The 23,606-nt window shown below is 38.3% G+C and overlaps 1 protein-coding gene across 2 annotated transcripts in view; it reads left to right on the plus strand.

Annotated features, from left to right (window-relative positions):
* The window catches only part of AP3B1 (adaptor related protein complex 3 subunit beta 1), a 167,849-nt gene extending 144,881 nt beyond the window's left edge, over positions 1 to 22,968 (plus strand). The window contains exons 26-27 of one of the 2 annotated variants that reach the window (XM_044446337.1): positions 2,885 to 3,023; positions 22,205 to 22,968. In XM_044446337.1, coding sequence (XP_044302272.1) covers positions 2,885 to 3,023; positions 22,205 to 22,358 — 293 coding nt within the window. In that variant the 3' untranslated portion in view covers positions 22,359 to 22,968. Of the gene's footprint in view, positions 1 to 2,884; positions 3,024 to 22,204 lie in introns of those variants that run through there. The other variant, XM_044446338.1, reaches the window with a different exon arrangement.
* The last annotated feature ends 638 nt before the right edge of the window (positions 22,969 to 23,606 follow it).

Raw genomic sequence — 23,606 nt, forward strand, 5'->3', positions numbered from 1 at the left:
AAATCCATGGAATGTTTATCATATGAAGAAAAATACATTTTTGTATTGTGAAGTATGTGTTCCTTCCATCTGATGGAGTTGAGCAAAGGCAGCAGGGAAAGGAGCTGCTGAATATTCATGCTTATTAAAGTTTTCTGAGCAGCACTAGAAGATGGAAAGCTGCATGGATATGCCTGCTGTGCACAATATGCTAAGCCCTGCCATGCTGTTTTTCCAGGTTCTTATTGCTGAACTGAAGAAACCTTTTTCAGGGTTATTCTTTCCCAACCCTTCTAACACAGTTCAGAACAGCAGATATAGTTAAATGGTTTGGTAGTTTGGGATCAAAGTACCAAGATACAATTATCATAGTCCTTTCTGGTTCTCTTGTTTCCAGACTTTAATTTTGTATCCACACTTTTTGTAATTTTATGTTGATTAAAAATCATAAAAGCTTTATGTTTTACGGATCTGTATGTAAGATCAGTTTCCTGAGATATCTTGGAGGCATACTACAATTAAAATTACACATATTTAAAAATCAACAAAGATTGCACATACTTTTATTATTGGTTATTAGGATTTTTCTGAAAATGATGCCTTTATAGTAATTCCCTCTTCTAGGTTTTTTTTTTCAAAGATAACGTTTTGATAATTTAAATTGACAATTTTGAGGATATCCAATAGATTTCAATTGAGAAAAGCCTTGTCTTTAGAAAAGGAAACAACCACAAAATGTTTACTTGATTTTATCAAGATTTATGCTTACAACATTTTCTGTTCTAACAGGCAAGGTGCTAATTCTTTAAATGGTCAGACATTCACTATTTTCTGGCCCTTAACTACCACAAGCAATCATATTTGATGCCCCTTAATTAGAACACCTCTTTTTTCTTTTCAGGTTCTTTTCCACCTCAGCAATCGAGACAATACATTTGCTTACCATGCTAAGTGTTCTTTTGCATGTAAATTAATCTTGATTCAGTTTACACTGTCATGCTGAGTGGTACAAATTGCCTATAACAATAAAACAGCATGAGTTAAAAATAAAGTGGGGGGGGTAAGGCAGATTGAATGTGTGCCTTACTTGATAGGATGTTACTTTGCTTTATGCCAATACATTAGTCAACGATAATGAATCTTCTGTTCTGAAAAGCATGGTTTAGTTGATTTTTTTAATTTTACTTCAATGGAGCAGTACCTTGTCTTTATAGAACAAGTTAGACAAACCATTAATGACAAGAGTGTTAAGGTTAAATATGAAGCAATGCATTCACTTCTCTGAGTGCTATCCATCTTTCCATTTACAGGAGCTTGACAAAAGTACTGGCTTTGTACAACATTTCCTTTAATTACATGCTGCTGCGGGGAAACAGGCTTTTAACATAAACATAGTTGCATTCATTTATTCAGCATTTGCTCTTCAATAGAGCTTAATGGAGAAGGTTTAAATCCTTAATGAGTACACACATCTCTCAGCAGTGTTATGTCAGTCCTGTGCCTTGCTTAAAAGCAACCTTAGACTGATTATGTACTTTTTTCAAAGCATTTTCCTAATGTAAAATTTAAACCATTTGCAACAACATGTACTGTTCCCAGCTAAAGTTAGTATTTTTAAAGCTAGCAAGATTATTGACATGGTTTCTTGAGGAAAATACATACTAAAAAAAATCTTTATAGTTTGTCTACTATAAACACTGGTGCTATAGACATTTAAAATTATACTGAAACAGGTTAAACTCCATAATAATCTTATGGAGATACATGTTCAGCATCTAATGCTAGATATTACTGTTTATTACCTGTCTGCTTAGGGCACATCTGAATGGCCTTTGGAGTGGAGATTGGATGTGTGTGTTCACTACATCAGATCCCAATAGGCAAAGGGCGTATGTGTGTCAGTTCCTTGCCTGTCTACACAGTAAGGTCCTAAGGCACATTAACTTTACTGTGGCTAGAGCTTTCATAAAGCAACACCCTATTTTATGAGGTGCATATTGAGGCCTGGGTGTCAACCATCTGTAATGCCTTTGTTTTTATTCCCACATTTGTTTTCGGTATGCCTTACTTTAAATATATAGTTACTGGTTTGACACTCTTTGTAAATTTCCAGAATAGTATATTAAATATATCAAGTCTGGAAGTACTGAATATGGATCAAACTTTGGGGAGGGTCTAGCTATTAAATATCTTGATAAAAGTAAGTATTACTAGCTAGAGAGGAGAATTGTAAACAGAAGATGAAGACCAACTATGAGACTGATTGATTCTATAAAGGAAGCCACAGTCTTGACTTTTCAAGAGCTGAGCAGGGCTGTCAAGGACAGGACATTTTGGAGGGCATCCATTCATAGAGTAGGCATGAGTCAGAGATGATTTGATGACTCATAACAACAAAGCAGTTGATGTGAGCCTAAGTGGACTGGGAGTGGGGGATGGTGGAGGACAGGAAGGCCTGGAGGAATGTTGTCCATGGGGTCATGATGGGTTGGATGCAACTTTGCGACTAGCAACAACAACAACAACAAATGAAATTTATTTGATGATTGCTAAAACACTGAAATTAGAATATTGTCTTAAAAGAAAATTTAATATAATAGATTTTTAGCGCAAAATGTAAAAAGTAAATGGAAAAGCCATATGTATTGGTGTTTAAATTACTTCATGCTGATTTTCCATAAGATATACATTGTAAATATTATAATTATGAATTTGTGTGTGTGTGTAGTTTTCATATATACTTATAATGCAGTTGCAAATGCATTCATTTTTTGTTAGTTTATTGCCAACAAAAGCGAAACTATGAGGAAATACATAAGGATATCTAAATGAACCTGTAGTTAACTGGCTAGGTATTGTCACATTTACCTCATGGATACATGGGTCTTATGTTTTATTGTTTCAGGAAGGCTGACTGGTATGAATGAAACATCCACTGTCATCACAGTTGCACCACAGAATTCCACTTGTCTTGTAATATTGCAGAAAGTGGCAAGCGTAGCAAACCTTGGTGTGATTCCTTCCGGTGAAGATAATGTTCACAGGTAATCTATATGCTAGGGTATCTTATAAGACTTAGATAACATGGTTGCAGAACACTGTGAATAGTGTTTATAAACACTATTTATAAACACATGCTTGAATAGAGAGACATTTGGATCCTCACTTGAAAAAGCCAGGAAAATGAAGTTTCAAATAAGTTTGGACTTTAGCAGATTTGGATGGCTAGTGGAAGCCTAAACTGGATTTTTATGTATTTCCATTTCTTAATCATAGGAACAATATCCTTGATTAAATTATTTTGGATTATTTACCATTAATGTTCCCTGTGTACCTATATACATGGCTTTTCTACCTTCTTCTAATCACTTAGCTGCTTGATGGATAATGCCAAATTTTAAACAGATCAGCAAACCTAGATGATATCCAACTGAGAGTTCTTAAAGAATTCAAGTGAGAAATTGCTGATCATCTTACCAAAACATATTTCCCTAAGATTGGCCTCTGAACCAAAAGTCTTGAAAATGGCCCATGTAACACCATTTTTATAAGGATCTAGGAATTCGCAGGCCGATTAACAATGCAGCTTTCCCAGCTTGATGACTGCCAGATGTTTTGGATCACAGTTCCCAGTATTCCTGACTGGGTGATGCTGGATGCAGTTTGTGGGAGTTGTAGTCTGAAACATCTGGAAGGCACGAGGTTGGAGAGGAATGGATTAATGAGTATACCAGGAAAATTGTTGGGAAGCATTATTAAAAATAAAATTATCAAGCATATATAAGGATAGGTCTTAAGAATCAGTGTCTTCCACAGAGGTAAGTTCCTCACTAACCTTTAAAAGTTTTCAAATAACATAAACAAGTATGGGATAGAAACAGAAACAGAGCAGGTCAGAAGGGGCCTCCCGGGCCATCTAGTCTGACCTCCGGCACCAGCCGGCTCCGCTTACGACATGCCCACCATGTGCATGTCCAGCCTATCTTTGAATACCCTCACCGATGGGGCCTCAACGACCTCTCTCGTGGAAGCCCATTCCACACCCTCAGGGTCCTAACTGTCAAGAAGTGCTTCCTGGCATTTAAATGGAACCTTGGCTCCCTGAGGATGAAAGGGTGGCCTCATGGATTAGTAATTCACTTAAGAGCAGAAAGTAGGGATTGGACAGATAGAACCTCTAGGCTACAGAACCTTGGGTGAAGCCCTATCCCTTCCCTAGAGATGCAGCCACTCAGAGAAGAAAGGAAACAGGAAAATGACACTTTGGTTGGGGACCCAAGGAAATCAGGGAGCAGGGATCTGCTCCTTGTGTCATGAATGACATCCTAGCTTGTGGCATCCTGGTCAAGGGGGAGATACTTGGTGGTGGAAATACAGACATGCAGTTCAGCACCATCAAAGTAAATGGATGATTGTTTCAATGGAGGAATGTAAATGATGTATGCCTCCAAAGTTCAATAATGGGACCAATTATTTTGACTTGTCATAAATTACCTGAAATTAGGGGTGAATAGTGAGGTTGCCAAGTTTGCTGATGAGACCAAAATACTTTGGGAAATTAAAACAAAAAAGGGGCAGCAAATAACTCCAAAGGATATTGAAATGTGATTTGATGTAAGCAATTATTTTACATTGGGACAAAAAGTCTCAATTTTACATATACATAGATAGAGTCTGAGCTAGTTGTGGGATTTGGGGGTGAATAGCTCAATGAAAATAATTACTTAATGTGCATTTTTGCAAAAAAAAAAAAGGCAAATTCAATATTGGGGATCTTTAGGAAAGGAATTGAAAAGAAAACTGCCAATATTATGCCAATACAAATGTGTGTGGTTACCATACTTAGAGTACTGTGCACAGTTCTAGTCTTTATGCTTTAGAAAGGATATTATAGAATGGGTGAAGGTACATAAGAAGAGCTGTGCTGAATCAGATTAAAGGCCTATCTGTTTTAGCATTCTGTTCACATAGTGGCCAACTAGCTGCAGGAAGAAGCAACTATATTCAAGGGGCTGAAGCAGCTTCTCTGTGAAGGAAAGCCACAAAGCTTGGGGTTCTCTGTGGTTGAAAAAAATAATGCATCCAGGTGTATATAGTATGGTTTTATAAAATTATGCATGGCATTGAGAAAGAGCTAGGGAGATGCTTTTTCATAAAATTTCAGAACCTGGGTTCATGCAATGAAGTTGTATGTTGGGATATTCAGGGATGATTAAACAAATACTTCTTTACAGTACATAACTAAACTAGGAATTCACCACCACAAGATGCAGCGATTGTTGCCAATTTTGGATGGCTTTGCAGGAGGAAAAGGGGCAGGGTATTGTGGAAGAAGACCAGTTTGCCAGAAGGAAAATCCTTGAGCCAGTGGGAAAAATGCAAACTATCAATCCTTTATTAGTAAATACCTGACACTGGTGTGAGGGAGAGATCTCTCCAGCCAGCAATGAGATGTCTGCCCCTTCTCAGACAGAGATCACCTTTTATATTAAGAATGCAGAAGTTTATTTCTTACGGTTGATGTCTGTCACTGTCTTGTGATCTTGTGATACAGTTTTAACCAATTACTGCAGTATAAAGCATGTGAGCATATTTAACAATTTTGTGTCTTTTCTGATCCCTCATTTGCTGCTATTCTTTGCCCAGATGGCTAGCCTGTCTGTAACTGAAGCCTAAGGTTCTTTTCCTGGTTCAAGCTACACTTAATTCCATAATGATAAATGGTATTTCCACAACATAAATGCAATGTAATAATAATAATAATTTGGCAGTGGAATAGTGAAATTCATGAGCCAGTATCTATTGAGGCCAATGCACTTCTCTTGATTGTGTTCCACTAGAATAGAAGGATTGAACACTGGTGCAATAAGGCATTGGTGGTTCTAAAAGTACCTTGGAAACAAATACAAACACTAATTTCCAGGACGTGGTAGGTTAGTACAGCCACGTCCTGAAATAAACATTTCTGCTCATTCCTCATTGCTTTTGGAACTGCTAAATCCAATTGCATTAATGTTTGCTTCTGCTAGTACGCAGGTACAGTAGGATACATTGAGGATAAGACTGTGATATAGCTATGAGTCATGTTGGCTTTGTATTACTTCTAGGATCAGCAGCAGCATGCCTCTAAAGTAACAGATGCTTGAGAGCACAAGCAGAGGGATGCTGTTTCACTCACTTTTTGCCTCTGGGTTTCTCATGGGCATCTGATTAGCCATGTGGAACAGAATGCTGGATGCCTTTGCCTGCTCCAGCTTGCTCTTACATTAGGTTGTCATGTGTATTATTTGAAAATCTGAGGGAATGGAAGTTAATAGGATGGATTTAGTATTCTGTAACTATCCATCTCAAGAAATACCCTCAAATACCTCACCTTATTTGCACCTTGAGACCCTACAGTATAAAAAGCTACAATCAGAATAGTAGGTATTAGGTATTTACCATTATACAGTGTTCCTTCTTAGAACTAATTGAATCACTCTTTTATCAATAATAATTATTCCTGTAGTGCTGAATGATTAGGTTTGCCTGATACAACATCCCATCATGAGTAATTTAACCTTTGGGATGCTATGGAATGTGCAAACACCATTTTGCAAATCCCTCCCCTATCTCTGAGTTATAGCCATCAAAACTAATAGCCATGTTATAGCCTTATACTCAGTAGGCAGTGTCCTGTTGTGCTGGTGACTTAGGAGGAACAACTGATAGAACAACAGGGAGTTAGCAGTTCTAAAAGCAACCAAAATAAGTAGAAATTGAGCAGGTCAACAGATAATAATCTTAAAATTATGTTTAAGCTGAGTATCGGTTGGATACTCACCATGTTCTAGGTGAGTATTGGTTGCATATGGAAAGGTGCACCCACAGGATCTATGTCTTATCATGGATTAAATAATTTGCTGGGTTAAATAATTTAGAATTATTGTAAATGTGTTTAGCAGCAACCAAAAGTCAAGAACATTAATGCCATACTCTAATATATGGTGGCAATATGATTTCTTGCTCCTTTTAGATTGCTCATAGAGTAAGTTATCTTTTAAATTATAAGAGCAGAGCAGGAACTAGTATTCTATGGAGTCATCCCATACCACTGGTAAATGTTTAAAGGTCCAAATTCTGTTGAATATGGCTAGTCTAGCAGAGTTTTACTTTCCAGTCATCTCTTCTGAGGATTTTGTGGTAAAGACCTGCATGACTGACCCATCCATGTGGTTGTACTATGGTACAGATACACAGAAAAGCAACTTCCATGCAGGATTGTGAAAAGTGTTAGCTATGCTTTTTTGGGATTGTTGAAAAGCAGCTGTAGTCTTCACAGTGAAGTCTATTTAGGTACAGGGGTAGGGGCTTGTAAGAGGAAGAAGTCAAGAGTCTTAAAAGCTGTTCACAAGGAACAGGGAAACTGTGTTGGATGTCTTTTACCAAAATCCAAGATCACTATATCTTGTTATAAATCTGAAAAATATAATACATTATGCTTTATCACCTGAGTTAATACTAACCCAGTACTGAATTGAGAGTAGTAGGGGCCATGTTTTTCATGCAGAAAGACCCTGATTCAATCTGCAGCATCTCCAGATAGGACTGGAAATTCCTTCCTGAAACCATAGAGATACCATTAGTCAATGTCAACAATTATGAGGTGGGTCAACCAATGAAACATAAATGATTGTTACAATGAAAATTAGAAGAGTGAAACAAAGTCAGTTGATACGGCACACAGTGAAGAATGGTTCTTTCATTTTGGAATCTGTCATCCAGTGTTTGCTTATGAACACTGCACAATGCTATATATGGGGTGAGAAATAGATTAAAGTATCTGTTTTCCAGTATCCTAAATGAGAGTCTGGTGAAGTGGTAAGAGTGTTGGAGGGGCTTGGGATACTCGTTTCAAGGCCCAGTCAGACATGAAGCTTTGGATCAGTCAGTGACTCTCAGCTTAACTTCCTCACAGGGTTATTGTGAAGATAAAATGCAGAGGAGGCTCATAAAGGCCACCTTGAGATCTTGGCAAGAGGGATAGAACAGGATATAAAGAAATGGATAGTAAATACAGACTGTAGAAAAGAAAAGTGTTTGTTTCAGTTCCCTCATCTAACAGTATAGAACAGAGCCTTGATAGTTGTATAGTGCATTACAGTCTTAAAGTAAGACTACATAGCTGTCTTTCCAGAAGCAGAATAATTATATTGTGGCTAAATAAGAAGATATTGGAATTTTAGCTTTATTCTACTTCCTGTAACTCATGTACATCAAGTCTGGTGTGTGGAGACTTACATAAGCAAGAGAATGTCATCTGTGATCACCTAATACTATTAACAAAAAGTCTGGAATGTGAATGTTTCAGCTGCATTCACCACCACATAATGATTACTTGAATACCCAACCATTTCTGAAGAGTCATGTTTCTTCAAACAAGTCTTTAAAAAACTGCAGTACAGTGTGAAAGTCAAAGTTCAGAACTCCAAGATACGATGGAATTAAACCATCTTAGACGAATGGTTTAACTTGGAGTCTTGCACAGAGCAGGAGGTTGGACCCAGGGGCCTTCTGCTCCGTTCCAACTCTACTTTTGCATGATTCTGTGGTAGAAGTTATGCTATGGAAATAGAGTAAGGAGAACAAATCAGAATGGCATAAAATCAGAGACCAGGATCCTGAGTTTGCTGGCAGGAGCACCCTCTGATTGGAGCTGTACTCATGGACAGCCTGACCAACAGAGAATTTCTCTGAAAATCTAAAGATAGCTAGGGGACTTCTAGAAAATGAGGAGGTTCAGGAAGAGAATGGAATTGGTGAAGACTGCCTTCTTCCGCTTCCGGTGACAGGATCTTCCACTAGATTTCATCCATGCCTTCTTTGATACACAGATGCATAATTAGGATCCAAGCTACAGAATGTTTGGGACCCAAAGACCATAAAGAATAGTCTCTGTGGCAAAGCAGGGCCATCCCCAAATGGATGCTCTGCAAATCAACTTGCAAAATCCTGATCACAGTATACTGTAAGCAAAAAGGAATACAAACCGTTGTCAGGTTCTTGCATAGCAAAACATTATGGATGACCAATGCAAATGAAGCAAAGTACATGCTACAGAGAAATCAAGAAAAATTCCAGATTCCACCAACCAGTAGTACTTGGGGACAAATTTCTTACTGATATTCAACATGGCTCTCAGCTCAAGATTTGATTGAAACTTCAGGAGAAAATACGTAAGATCTTAAGGAGACCTGATCTGAGACATAGGAAGTAAAATGATATATTTCTTCTTAAATGTATCCCATACTATTTGTAATCTCATGAGATTCGATGTTCCCACAAGTGTTTGTGGGACAGTATTCAAGAATGTTAATATTCTTAATGATTTTTTGTAAAAAACTGCCTTTCAAACTAGAACGTGTTAATGACCTCTTTGTAGCAATTAGTTGTTACACCAAGATTTGTTTCAAACCTTAACTGTTTTTCCATTTTAGTTTTTGAATTGACTGTTTCCAAAATACATTAACAATGTAGTGAAACCTTTTCTATCATGCCACTCAGTTTTAAAATTACCTAAATGTGGTGTTAATTATTCTTATCATCCTTATACTTGACTTCTGAAGTCAATAATGACCTTCAAACATTTTTTCCTAGATAGTTAATGACCATCCAGTTTTAAACCTATGGCCTTCATCTCCTCTGGTAATTAATAAAGTACCAGGACTTCTTTGTTGTCAGTCCTTAAGGAATGCCCTGGACATCTTTTCCTGAACAGTAAAAAAACCAAAGCAGTGGAAATAGACAGATGTTTAATATATTTCCTGTGAGTTTGTTGGTATCATGTCCAATGTTTTAATAATGTATTTTTCTCTGTATATTTGTAGGGGTGCACATATTAAAGTCTATATACTATCATTTTTGTGATTACACTGATTTAATATTGTTCTTGCTAGTCATGAAGTCACGTCTGACCCATCACGACCCCATGGACAACATTCCTCCAGGCCTTCCTGTCCTCCACCATGCCCTAGAGTCCACTTAAGCTCACACTGACTGCTTCAGTGACTCCATCTAGCCACCTCATCCTCTGCCGTCCCCTTCTTCTTTTGCTATCTATTGTTCCCAGCATTAGGCTGTTCTCCACAGAGTCCTTCCTTCTCATTAGGTGGCCAAAGTATTTGAGTTGCATTTTCAGTATCTGGCCTTCTAAAGAACAGTCAGGGTTGATCTCTAGGACTGACTGGTTTGATCTCCTTGCAGTCCAAGGGATTCGCAGGAGTCTTCTCCAGCACCACAATTCAAAGGCCTCAATTCTTCAGCATTCAGCCTTCTTTATGGTCCAGCTTTCACAGCAATACATTGCAACTGGGACAACCATAGCCTTGACTGTACGCACCTTTGTTGGCAGTGTGATCTCTCTGCTTTTTAGTATGCTGTCTAGATTTGCCACTGCTTTCCTCCCAAGGGGCAAGCGTCTTTTAATTTCTTGGCTGCAGTCCCCATCTGCAGTGATCTTGGAGCCCAGGAAAATAAAATCTGTTGCTACCTCCATTTCTTCCTGATCTATTTGCCAGGAAGTGATAGGACCAGATGGCATGATCTTAATTTTCTTAATGTTGAGTTTCAAGCCAGCTTTTGTGCTTTTTCATTCGCATCAAATATACCCCTACCTAAAAGTCTAATTTTGCTAAATGTCGGTTTGTGAATCTCTGCAGTCTTTTACTATTTGTAGTCTTTTGAACCCAAATATCCATTAAATAGAGTATGAAAGTTCTTCACTCTGTTATGGATGCATGTGTAGACACGCGTGCATGCACACACACACATACACACACCATTTAGATGTTTAAGTGAATCAAAATAAGTTCTGCTACCATCCTGTCTACTGTCCACTAGAGGACAGCACCGCTTCTGTATCAGAATTTATAAAGTGCAAACTACCTTGATCACTTTCAAGTAAAAGTAATACGACTTTATGAATTAATTTTTAAGCATACTGCATTTCATTTATGCAAACACTATTTATGTTTAACTTGAAACATATATTTTAGACTCCCATACTCATATTTACAAATTGAAATGTATAAATGCTTCCACTAGATTTTTAACAAATCCTGAAAATTCTGGAAAGTTAATCCATATGAATGAAAAAAGCCCCTTACAATGACATAGTAAAAGGCAAAGTTGTATATAAAATGTTTGCTATACACTTACTAGTGTTTTAAGTTCTGTTAGAATGAAACAGTGAAAACTGCCCCACACATATGTTTATACTGAGAAGGTACGTTTGGTTCTGTTGCTCTTGCTTCACTACCCACACAGAGATGCAATGGGCCACATTCTTTACTGTGGCCGATGGGGGAACTGTCAATGCTCTGAACTGTTGAACCACAACAGCTATATTTTTAAACTAAAAGAAACTACATGATCTGTTGGAATTTGAATATTCACACACCTGAATTTGTCAACAGAACACAAGGATGGGATATGGGATGTTGCAGGGAAAAATAATAGCCTTTATTCCCTTTCAGTGGCCTTCTTGTTTCATTTCACAAGCCGTAGGAAAACATCAAAAGTAAGGAGAGAAACTTGAAGAGGAGAAGCCATTGGTGAAAGGCGCAGCCCTTCACTCTGCAGTTTCTCCCTGCAGATACCTTCCCATTCCCACCCATTCAACTTTTAATCTGTGAATATATCCTAAAAGTAATTTTTGTTAACACATGTTTTGTCACATAACAAATCGATCACTTTGAGAACCATATCAAATAACTTTGCATTGGTTTGCACTATATTCATTATAGCTTTACAGCAGTTATGGGATATTGACATCATCAATTCTTTATGTCTTTGCTCCAGTACCATACAAATCATACATCGAAGCCTTTCACTCTGGTATTTGGGATTAGAAGACTAATTCACAGCAAATTTCTTATGTACATTTATTGTGCAACTTCATTACACATTTGTCAACTTTTGGCTAATTATTTTTGTACAGCTAGGGCTGGGCATTGCATCTCATGATCGTCTTTCTTGCTAATAGGATTCTGTCTGCTTCAGCAGGCAGTAATTGAAGGCTTCATGTACAGAGTAGGGAAAAAAAACGTTTTAGTGAATGGGCCATTGTAACATTGTAAAGCAGAGAAAATTGACCTTAGAGCAGAAGGACTATGAACCAAGCTAATAAACAAAGAGAGCATGGGATCGTATTAGTTGAAATAAGATTACACATATTTTGTTGTAACAAATGTGTTCCATACATGAAACTGTAAGCAGCTCAGTTTTTTAAAATGTTAATTTTAATGAAGACTTGAACTTTTATTGCAAAAGTCAGAATTTAAGAACACCTTGTCTTTTAACCAACATTTTAGAACAAAGAAAGCACTCCTTATATTGGCAAGGAATTTAAAAATCAGCAGCTCAGAAAAGAACATGAGAAGAGCTACGCTAGATCATAGCAAGGGTCCATCTATCCAGTATTTAGTCCCACAGAAGCCAGACAACTGTCCCTGGGAACCCCACAAGCAGGACAGGAGTGCCACAGCAACTGGTATACATAGGCATACTATCTCTGATACTGGAGGCAACATATTGTTATCAGGATGAGTAGCCACTGATTGCCTTACCCTACATGAATTTGTCCAGTAGCTTTTTCAAGCTATCAAGAGGAGTGATTATTGCCACATCTTGGAAACAAATGCCATAGTGTAACTGTGTGCTGTATGAAGCAGTACTTCTTTTTGTCTGTCCTGAATTACTCACCAGTCAGCTTCATGAGATTATCCCAGACTCTAGTATTATGAAAGAGAGAGAAAAATGTTTCCCTGTTCACTTTCTCCTCACCGTATAAAATTATGTATGCCTCTAGCATGTCTCCCCTTTTCTAAGCTAAAACATCCCAGCAGTTAAAGCCTTTCATCCCAAGAGAATTGCTCTTGATCCTTGATCATTTTAATTTTCTTTTCTACACTTTTTCCAACTCTACAATACAGACCGGAACTGTATGCAGCATTCTGTGTGTGGTTGCACCATAGATTTCTGCATCAAGAGCAGTATAATGGATGGAATTTGCCCTTTTCACAGCAGCTGGACACTGAGATGACATTTTATCAAGCTGTCCACAACAATACCAAGATCTGTTTCTTGGTCGGCCATCACTAGCTCAAATCCTATTAGCCTGTACTTTCACGTTGGAAAGATATGTTTGGAAATCCTCATAATCCCATTTTTTAACACACACTTCCCTAAATAATTTGGTGCCATCAGCAGACCTGGCCACTTTACTACTCCTAATTCCAATTCCTTTATGAATAGATAGAAAAACATTGGTCTGAATACAGATCCCTGTGGAAATCCATGGTTTACATCCTTTCATTAGTAGAATTTACCAGTAATTTCCACTCTACTTTCTATTCTTTAACCAGTCACTGGTCTGTACGTGGATTTCTTATTCCATGACTGCTAAATTTGTTCAGCAGTTTGTGATGAGGGACTTTGCCAAAAGTCTTCTGAATGTTCAAGCGATATCTTTCTACCATTACCCATTTGGAAGTCCAAGTAAACAATGTTTACTGAATTATCCTTTTCCACATGTTGATTGTCACAGTCAGAGATCTTGAAAATGTTAATGAAGCATGGCTTGCTTTTGTGGACGTTATGTTGATTCTTTTTCAGCAGGCCTTGTTCTTCTATACATTTGCTAATTTTATCTCTTAATAATGCTTTCAACCAATTTATGCAGAACCAACTGTTAAGCTAACTGGCATGTAATTTCCCCAATCCCTCTTTTAAAATTGCTGTTATATTGCTGTTTTCCAGTGCTCTGGTAGAAAGACTGATCTTACGAACATGTTACGTATTTTTGTTAGAAGATTAGCAACTTCACATTTGAGTTCTTGAAGAAATCTACAATGGATACCATCTGGGATTGATGATTTATTAACTTTCAGTGAAGTTGATAACTTTATAATCCAGTATTCTAGCTGTCCAATTAGCTGGTTTCCTGCTTCTGATATGTTTAAAGAATTCTTTATTGTTGGTCTTCGAGTCATCAGCACTAAGTTGTATCTGCTAGTATCTTCTTTTTGCAAATTTGTGGTTCCTTTTCTTTTTGTCACTGGGGCAAGACTGCAATTTTCTTAAGGAAGGTTTTTTTTCTCCAGTAGCTTTTTTAACCTTGATCATTAACCAAGTTGGCAACCCCTTGGTGCTGTCTTTCCTAATGTGTAGTATACATTCTAACTGACCCGTTACTGTGATTTTGAGTAACCTCCAAGTGGTTTGAAGGGATCTAACCCTCTTGACTCCCCTTTCAACTTCCTTTTTACCAGTTCCCTCATCTTTTTTCAAAAAAATGACTTTGCTGGACTTTCTCAGCAACTTTCCCCTTAAATATACAGCAGGACCCCCATATCCACTGCCTCTGTTTCCACACTTTCATTTAACTATGGTTGACCTTGGTCTGAAAGAAAAGACGTAAAGTGCCAGGGAGACGTAATTTTTCAAGTGAAAAATTCTCACTGTACAAAATTGAGAAAGTAAAAATGGCATGCTGAGGGTGCTAGGATGTAAGGTAAGAATGGATCTTCTATCATTCTTCCGTTCTATCTTCTTTCAGATAATAGTATTCCCTATTAGCTGTGGTTTCAGGCATCCACTGGGAAGTTTGGAAGCTATCCCTGGGGATACAGGCAGTCCTCCTTTGTATTAAATCTTATAGCATTGTGGTCACTGTTTCTAGTTGGTTTTACAATATTTGCATCTCATACTAGGTCCTCAGTGACACCATTTAGTATTGAATCCAGGGTCACCTACCCTCTGGTCAAATCCAGCTACCCTCTTTGGTCTTCTAGGGCACAGTCATTTAGGACATTATGAAATTTAGCCTCTTTGTCCACCTGTACACTGGACACAGGTTTATCCAGTGAGTGTGAGGGAAATTGAAGTCACCTTTTATTGCAGCATTTGAGGTCACCCTGATTTTTTCTTTCTTAAGATCGCTCTGAGCATTTGTTTGTTTGTTTGTTTGTTTTAGTCTGCTTGACATGGTTGTCTTTGATATACAGAGCAACACATTATCCACTACACCCTTCCCTGTTCTAGAGAGCTTATATCCAGAGATGATAGTATCACACTGGTTCTTTCCATTCAGCCAGTTTTTCCTAATGTGCAGTATATATGGATTCTTCTCCAAAACCAGAAACTGACATGTACAGCTTTTGCTGTGGCAGTTAGGATTCTTTAATCTAATGTTTCACCATGCATTCATAACATTTGAGCAATCAGAAACTTGTTCATCTTAATCCCCTAGGGGAGATTTTATTCACACCAGATGCTTCCCAGCTCCTGTCCACAGTCCCCTAGAGTTCAATTTTAAACCTGCTTTGTTGTATTTTTATTTTTTTTACATGGAGCCCATTCCTCTTGTACAGTCCCAAAATATTCCTCTGGGCCTAACAGCTCTGGACCCCTTCTCTCTACACTACCATCACATCCACACATTGAGGCTTCTCAACCTTGCCTGTCTAGCTGGCCCTATGTATAAAACAAGTAGCATTTCAGAGGAAGCTTTTTTGGCATTCCAGGATTTCTTTCTTGCGTGTCCTTCACCTTGTGGAATTCTATGACAAGGTTTTGAGGTGGCTAGTCAGAGGGGACATGGTGGCTGTGGTTTACCTGGATTTCAGCAAAGTCCCGCATATATCCTGGTTGAGAAATTGAGGAGTTTGGGGATAGACCAATGCACTGTCTAATGGATTAGGGCATGGTTGACGGACCAAAAGCAGAGGGTAACTATTAGTAGGGAATCATTGGGATGGTGGCCCAGCATGATCCCCCAGGGCTCTGTCCTGGGACCGATCCTGTTCAATCTTTTCATCAATTATCTGGATGAAGGGGTGACCATTATGCTGATAAAATTCGCAGATGATACTAAAATGGGGGTAGTGGCCACAACTGAGGAGCAGGTACTGCAGATCCAGAAGGATCTGGACAGACTATGGAAGTGGGCAGGGGACAACAGGATGGCGTTCAAGGTGGATAAGTGCAAGGTCTTGCACTTGGAGCATAGGAATGGGTGTTATAAGTACAGGTTAGAGGACAAGTGGCTGGAGAGCAGTAGTTGTGAAAGGGATCTCAGGGTACTGGTTGACTGCAGGCTTAACTTGAGTCAGCAGTGTGACGCAGCAGTCAAGAGGGCGAATGCCACCCTCGGTTGCATAGCCAGAAGCGTGGCTTCCAGATAAACAAAGGTATTACTACCACTCTATACGACTCTGGTGAGCCCCAACTGCAGTTTTGTGTTCAGTTCTGGGCTCCACATTACAGGAAGGATATAGCCAGGTTAGAATCAATGCAGCATGGGACCACAAGGATGGTGGCCAGATTGCAAGGAAAGCTGTATGAAGCGAGACTGAGGGAACTGTGTCTTTTCAGCCTGGAGAAGAGGAGACTCCAAGGAGATCTGTTGCAAACATATAGGTATGTGAGGGGATGTCACATGGAGGTGGGTAGAGACCTGGTTTCCCCTGTGGAGGAGGGCAGGAAGCATTCCAATGGAGCAAAGCTCAGGGAACCAAGGATCAATTTGGATGCCAGGAAATACTTCCTGACAGTTGGGACCCCAAGGGTATGGAATGGGCTTCCACAGGAGGTGGTTGAACCCCATCAGTGAGGGTGTTCAAGGATAGGCTGGACATGCACATGGTAGGCATGTCATGAGCGAAGCCAGCTGGAGTCACACTAGATGGCCCGGGAGACCCCTTCTGACTCGTTCTGTTTCTATGTTCCACAAGCCCAACTATGTGTCTAATGATCAAATCTCTTTCTCCTACAAGACCCCCTCTCTGTTGAGGCATAACCTCATGTGAGAAGATAGTTACATGTCTTCTGAGAAATGGACTCCTCCTAAGGGATCATTTTCCTTTTCCTCAAAATGATTCCCTCCTTCACTGAAATCTCTATTCTCTGTGACTCCAGAATAGCTGTTACCTAAGGACTGGAATACTATTCTTATGTTCCCAAAAGGTTTATCCACCAACCTGTCTGTCTTTCTTGGCTCCTGCAGGTCAGTGACCTTGGCTTCAGTGGAATACACTTGCTCCCTGAAACCAGGTGTGAGTTACACCAAGCACACATACATAACCTCTGTGCAGCTGACAAGTAGTGATATATGTCACCCATAGGTTGGTTCAATACTATGCTTGCTTTAGGCTTCTGGATTTAACATAAGAAAGGACCACATCTTATTAGACTTGGCTTCATACCATATATTGGGGAGAATGGCTAAGCATATGCATGCTTCCAAAATGCATTTTATATAGTCTGTTGAACATTTCTGAAAACATGAAAGTTGGCTTTTCAGAGTTAAGATTTTGAAATCATGTATATGTGATTTGTGTAATGATACATTAAATATGATACATGAAAATTATCTTCAGCTCCCCTTTCAGTGCTGCTTTCAAAGCAAAAGAAAAATTTAGTTCATCTGGTAATTTATGTAGAATATCATTGTACAAATGAAAAGACAGTGGTGCGGGGAGGTGAATGGAAATGGAATATTTGCTTTCCATGTTTGTTGGAAATTATATGTAATTAAGTATATTAATTGAATATAATTATGTATTATATATTATTTTACCAATAATTGTTTAAGGATTTATTTAAGGAAAGAAGAGTGTATTATGAATTTCACACACATTATACCTGTATACAGTACCAAAATAGGAAACAACAACTTTATTTTCCAGAAGTGTCAGTGTATTAGTCTGTTGCAGCAAAAGATTAGAATGTTGTGGCACTTAAAAAGGTAGCAAATATATTCTAAGGCATTGTCCACTTCATCAGATGCATGAAATGTTCTTCTGTTTTAGCCCCCCAGGACACTTTTCTGAATGTCCTAGGTAGCCATTCTTGAACAGAGATTCTTGTAAGACAGATAACCACACAAATCTGCTGAAATACAATTCATCAAGAGCTTCAGTTCTATTTCCTGTGGTTTGAATAAGGTCAAGTGTTTTTTAATCATGCTACATATGCTAATGGACTCTGGATTGCAATCATTTCTGTGTTAATCACTCAACAACATTTTGTGAGTGGCAACTCTTAAAGCTGTTACCACTGTCTCTACTTTGTGCATTTCAGTTTCATTCGGCAGTGGAGTTTTCACACATACACCCAGTGTGTGTCTATAAAGCTGCCATTTAGAATTAGCACTGCCTCTAATGAAGTGGACAGAGTCCCTGAAAACTTGTGCCTGCATAACTTTCTTAGTCTTTAAGGTATCACAAGAAACATTATTTTAGAGATTATTTTTAATTTATTAGCTTCATATATATGGAGCACAATAATTAAGTTAAAAATTAATCTAATGAGGAACAAGTGCACAGAGAAGTTGTGATTATAGTGTCATTACAGGTTTCTTTTGTGGGGACAAACACAAAGCTGGGTCAATGTGACAGCAAGGTTCAGAAAGATGTCTTTTGCTGAATTGAAGATGAAATTGCAAAACAGAAGTGTACTTTTTCCCCTCATAAACAGTGCTTTTGGGGAGTTAATAGGTGGCCTGGAACATAAGATGCATGCCCCTATGCTTTCCTTATATGGGTTGTTTGTTTTATTAAAGCTTTTCTATGTCATCTGCATTAGCCAAATGCCTCTCTGAATGGTCTACAATAAAAATTAAAGGGGGAAAGAACCCAAGGCAATAAAACAGTATGATATAATATACATAGGTGTAATGTGGACCATAACACACCAATCCGAAACCAATTAGAATAAAATTCCTAAATAGATAAATAATAAACAATCCATAGTGATACAACAACAGTATAAATGCGGTATAAAATGTTATTTTTCTTAGTTAACAGTTAAAATACTAGGAAAATTAAAAGGTTTTAGTCTGGCATTGAAAAACATAGGCTCGGCACCAGGCACACCTCTCTGAGGCACTGATTCCATAGTTGGAGTGCCACAACCAAAAAAATCCTTCTACAAAGGTGCTTCCCAAAGAAGGACTTCAGTAGATGATCTTATGGTTTGTGTATGCATATATGGGAAGAGATGTTCCTTCAGATATCCAGGTCCTAAACCATATAGAGCTTTATATGTCAATGTAAGCACCTTAAAACGGGCCTGGACTTCAGTCAGTAACCAGGCTTCAATTGGTTTCACTAGCTTTTGATCAGAAGCTGGACTTAAAGTTTTAGGTATCTTCTAGCTGCGTAGTCATTCACTTTTGTTTAAAACAAACTTGGATGAATGCTAAACTGTGGTTCAGTATTACATGAATGAACCTTGGCCTGCTGGCCTCTCCTTTGTCATGGCCACAAGGAAATTCTCATTTAATGCATGTGAACCCTTAACTATCTCAACTGTGGTTTCCTGAGACAAGTCAGCCTCCATAAAGCCTTCAGGGTTGGATTGTTGCAGTAAACCATAGTTAATCCTAAACACTGTCCATGTTCAGACATCATACTAAATTTCAGTTAGCTTAGAATGAAAGTCAGCATTTCTGATTTTCTTGAGACTGTACTAGGGAAGGAAATGGTAGAAGTACAAGCTTTAAGTTCACTACCACAACACTATAGAGTATAGTTTATTTCAAAATGAAAATAAGTTTATTTCCTATTGAAGCCATTGCATCCTTTGACTAGAAAATTGTTTCCATTTCCATCATCTTCTTAAAGCTACAGATAGGACCACAGTGTTATGCAGTGTCATGGGGACACAACTCTTTTCCAGTCCACAGATTCACTCCCTGAAGTCTGTGTCTCTGGTCCTTTCCCCCTCAGCCAAACTTTGTTATCGGAGTGAACATGACTGGATGCAAAGTGTCTGAAGGGATTTGGCATGGGTCGGTAAATGGGCAGGCTTTGAGACACATTTGGCTTCCCTCATTCAAATGCACCTTTGTTGAGTAAAACTCCCAAGTCCTTTCCACACCTCATTTATTTGTGACTGGGACTCCTTGCAGGAGAGCTCCTAACAGTATCAGTTAGAAAGCTTTGTGCAGACATTCAGATTTTCTTTCCTCAACAGATTTTATGCAGTAAAAATCTACAAGAGGAGAAGTGGTGGGAAAAAAGAGAAGAATTACATTTTTCAGCTCCCTGTAAAATTAAGTAAATGAGGCAGGGTGATGGCATGATAGAATTCGTATCTGGAAGCACAGTGGGTTTAAAGAAACGTCCAATATAGTTTCAGCATCAGCTTCCCATGCCACTAGTCCATAATAATCTCTGACCTCTCATGCTTTCCATTTTAAATAGATTTTTCTTTAACAGTGAAGTGTCATGTGAGATTCTACTAATCATCTGATATCAGTGTTTTTAATGTTAACTCCCCTAAGACACAAAAGCAATTCCTAATTCCTGCTACACGTGAAATTAGAATTTAGCCTGAAGACAGATTTTACTGACTCTTTATTAGGTGGCAAAAGCACTCTTTTAAAAAGGGAATTCTAAGGTATTCATTTCAAACAAAATTTTCTTACCTAATTGTTTAAGTGACACACAAAGGTGTCCAGCCAGAATTGACCCCCCATGGTGCCTTTGGGCTATGTTTGCTTTTATAATAACATTGACTTTCTATCACTTGCAGTTTAGACTAGAACAGGAGTAAAATGATCCTTGAGGCTATGACAACGATGGGAGCTTTGGCTCTGGAGCTTTTATTGTCTGTATTCAAGGGTAATCTGCTTCTGTAGTCTCAAGACACAAGTGTTAAATAAATAAATAAACTAATACGACTATTGTTTGTCCTTTATCACCCTTTTCAAATTATCACCCTTTCCAAATTGACTGGAGAAAAATAGATATTTAACATCCTGGTAAAAATACTAGATAGGACTGTTGGTATTCCTTCAGGCTGTTAGATAGGGACTCATTATCTTGGAAATTGTATATATAATCTAAATAAAATAAATATATTGATTTGTTAATATTAAAGTCTGACTTATGTTTCCTAAATTAGTGTAATGTGTTACAAGATTTTAAAGTTGATATGCTTAATTTTAAAAAAAAGAAATTACTTTTCATTTAAAGAGAATCTGCTTCCTGCTGAAGAGGCTAATATTTTAATTAAGTCTAGAGTGAAGCTTTTTGAGTATCTGCTGATAAACTCCCTCTTTTATGTTGATGGTAATTAAACAGATCCCCAAGGAGCCCAGGAGGCGCTGTGCACGGCCCATGCTAATTGTCAGACATGAGACACTGACCAGTTGGTTTGCTCTTGAATAGCTGATGGCGTGCTGTCAGCACAGCAGTTTTATTTTTATGTATGGTGAGCCGTTGTCAGGGCTAACTGGGTCCTATTGTGGCTGAAGATGTTGCGCAAATTGAGGCAGATGGCTCTGATTCAGACACGTGTCATTCAGAAAGGGGAGAGGGAATTGGCCCTGCAAAGCGGGGTCACGGGTCGCAGACCTGCTCTATACTTGTTAGTGTTTTCAAAAGCCCATGTGCAGCAACTTTGTTGTGCTCTGGGTTCTTTTCTTTCCTTTCCTTTCCTTTTAAATGGGGGGTGGCATGCTTTGTGGAACATGGAAGGGTAGGCTGTTGCCATCCTTTCCTGCCTGTCTCTAGGGCCTGGCTGTGCATGCAGAATGAATTAACAAGGTGGACAGGAGTTCATTGTGCCTAAAATGGCTTTTCAGTCAATTGTAGTGCTTAAAAGATGAGTTTTGCTTTTAATTCCATGCAATGAGTAGGTTTTTCATGTCTTGGAATTTAGGCATAGAGGTTGGCATCTCAAGTTTCCTGTCATTATATAAAGTTGTTGGAAGTGCATTTAATGTTCAGCTAATTAAAAATGAAGATCTGTTAATCTAGAAAGCTTGTCTCTGTTTGAGAGTGTGTATTGCTAACTTTGGAAATATATATGTCAACAAAACTTAAGCTCTTTACTTTTTGATGTAGGTAACAGGATTACCTCATTATGGATGCAATTAACCCTATGTTCTCTTGTGTTCTCATCTGTGTTCTCTTAGCAGCTCCATTCCCTTTCAGTTGAAATTCAAATGTTTACCAAAGTAGAGACTGAGTGCATCTAATGGCCTTCCTTTTTTCAGCATGCCTTGGGTTTTCTATTTAAATTTTATCATTTTTAAATGCTATATCTAGGATGCTATTGTTTTGTTCAGTTACAGGGCTGTCTGGTAATATTTAAACTCATTAGCATTGTAAGAAAAAGTGGTATTTGTTTTTGCTTTCTTATAAAGGTGCTCACAGATTCTGTTTCCATCCTTTAGGTTTGCAGCTAAAACTGTGCATAGTGGGTCACTGATACTAGTCACAGTGGAGCTGGAGGAAGGGTCTACAGCACAGCTCATCATAAACACTGAGAAAACAGTGATTGGCTCTATTCTGCTGCGGGAGCTGAAGCCTGTCCTGTCCCAGGGGTAACCTGCTTACATCTGGACTTCAGAATCTGGCACACAACAAAAGTGCCTGGCATCCACTACTGCTGCCTTTCATTTATAATAATAGCCTTTCCATCTGGCAGTGGGGGAAGAATACACTCTTGACATTCTTGTCTTATGTTTTAGAATGCTTTCGTGTGCATCTATCACACAAGCAAGTACTTTGTATCCCATCCCTGTTTTCTAACCAAAGAAACATGTATTTTATTGTCAGTGCAAAATTTTTAAATGTTATTTACAGGGAGGTTTCTTAGCCTGATGCTCTGCTCTGATTTCATCACAATTTTGTTTTATTTTCTCTTTATGAAAACAGAAAAAGATTTAGGAATAAGATACTGAGGAAAATAAGCTTAATCATAACAGGAAAATCAAATTGGAGAGAATCAGTATAGAAAAACGGCACCATGAAGGTTCACAGTGTTGGCTGGGAAACGGGGAAATTGAAAGGGGTATAATTATCCAATGTTTATTGCTCAGAGACTATCTGCTTCTGTACTTAAGCAGAACAATATTTGTATCTTATTGTTCCCAGTAGCTCTTATAATCTTTATTTTCTAAAAACTGGGATTCTAATAAAGTCATGTTCTGATAAATTTGCTTTTTTCCATTTCATTAGAGTTCTTTTAAACAGCAAAATATTTAAACTTGAAAATGCCAGTGTTTGTAAGGTAACATCTTATATTTTGGGGTAGGGGAAGTAATGCCAAGAATAATTTATATTCTGGGTTTCAAGAGTCCTGGTTCTCTTAAATGTAGTTGCTTGTTAGTATATAGCTGAATAAAAATATAACACTACTACTACTTTTCACAGACATTCAGATGTTGCCACTGATTTCATTAGCCAAGTGAATACACTCTTCATTCTGGCTCCTGGAACTTTACAAATCCACCAATGACATTTAAATCTGATTCTGCAGGTATAAATCCTGGGTGTTATGTTTGGGTTTTGTTGAGCAGCTTAAAGATGGGAAATGTGTCCTCCAATAGACTTTGATTACTCAGCCACTTATCCTTTGCCTATAGATCTCAGCTTTTATGGTAGAAGCTTCCATGTTCTTGAGAAGTCAAATTGCTGTGGCACATAGAGAGAAAAGGACAAAATCTAGCATCGCTGCTCTCATTTCCCATTGGAATTTCCCATGCTCTGTTTGTCCTTGCACCCCATCCCACTCTGCTTTGGAGTGTCATCCAACTCTCCAGAGCAGATTTGGAGTGTTCGCAGTGGGCTATA

This window comes from Varanus komodoensis, unplaced genomic scaffold (genome assembly GCF_004798865.1).
Source record: "Varanus komodoensis strain SLA01 unplaced genomic scaffold, ASM479886v1 scaffold5, whole genome shotgun sequence".
Lineage (NCBI taxonomy): Eukaryota > Metazoa > Chordata > Lepidosauria > Squamata > Varanidae > Varanus > Varanus komodoensis.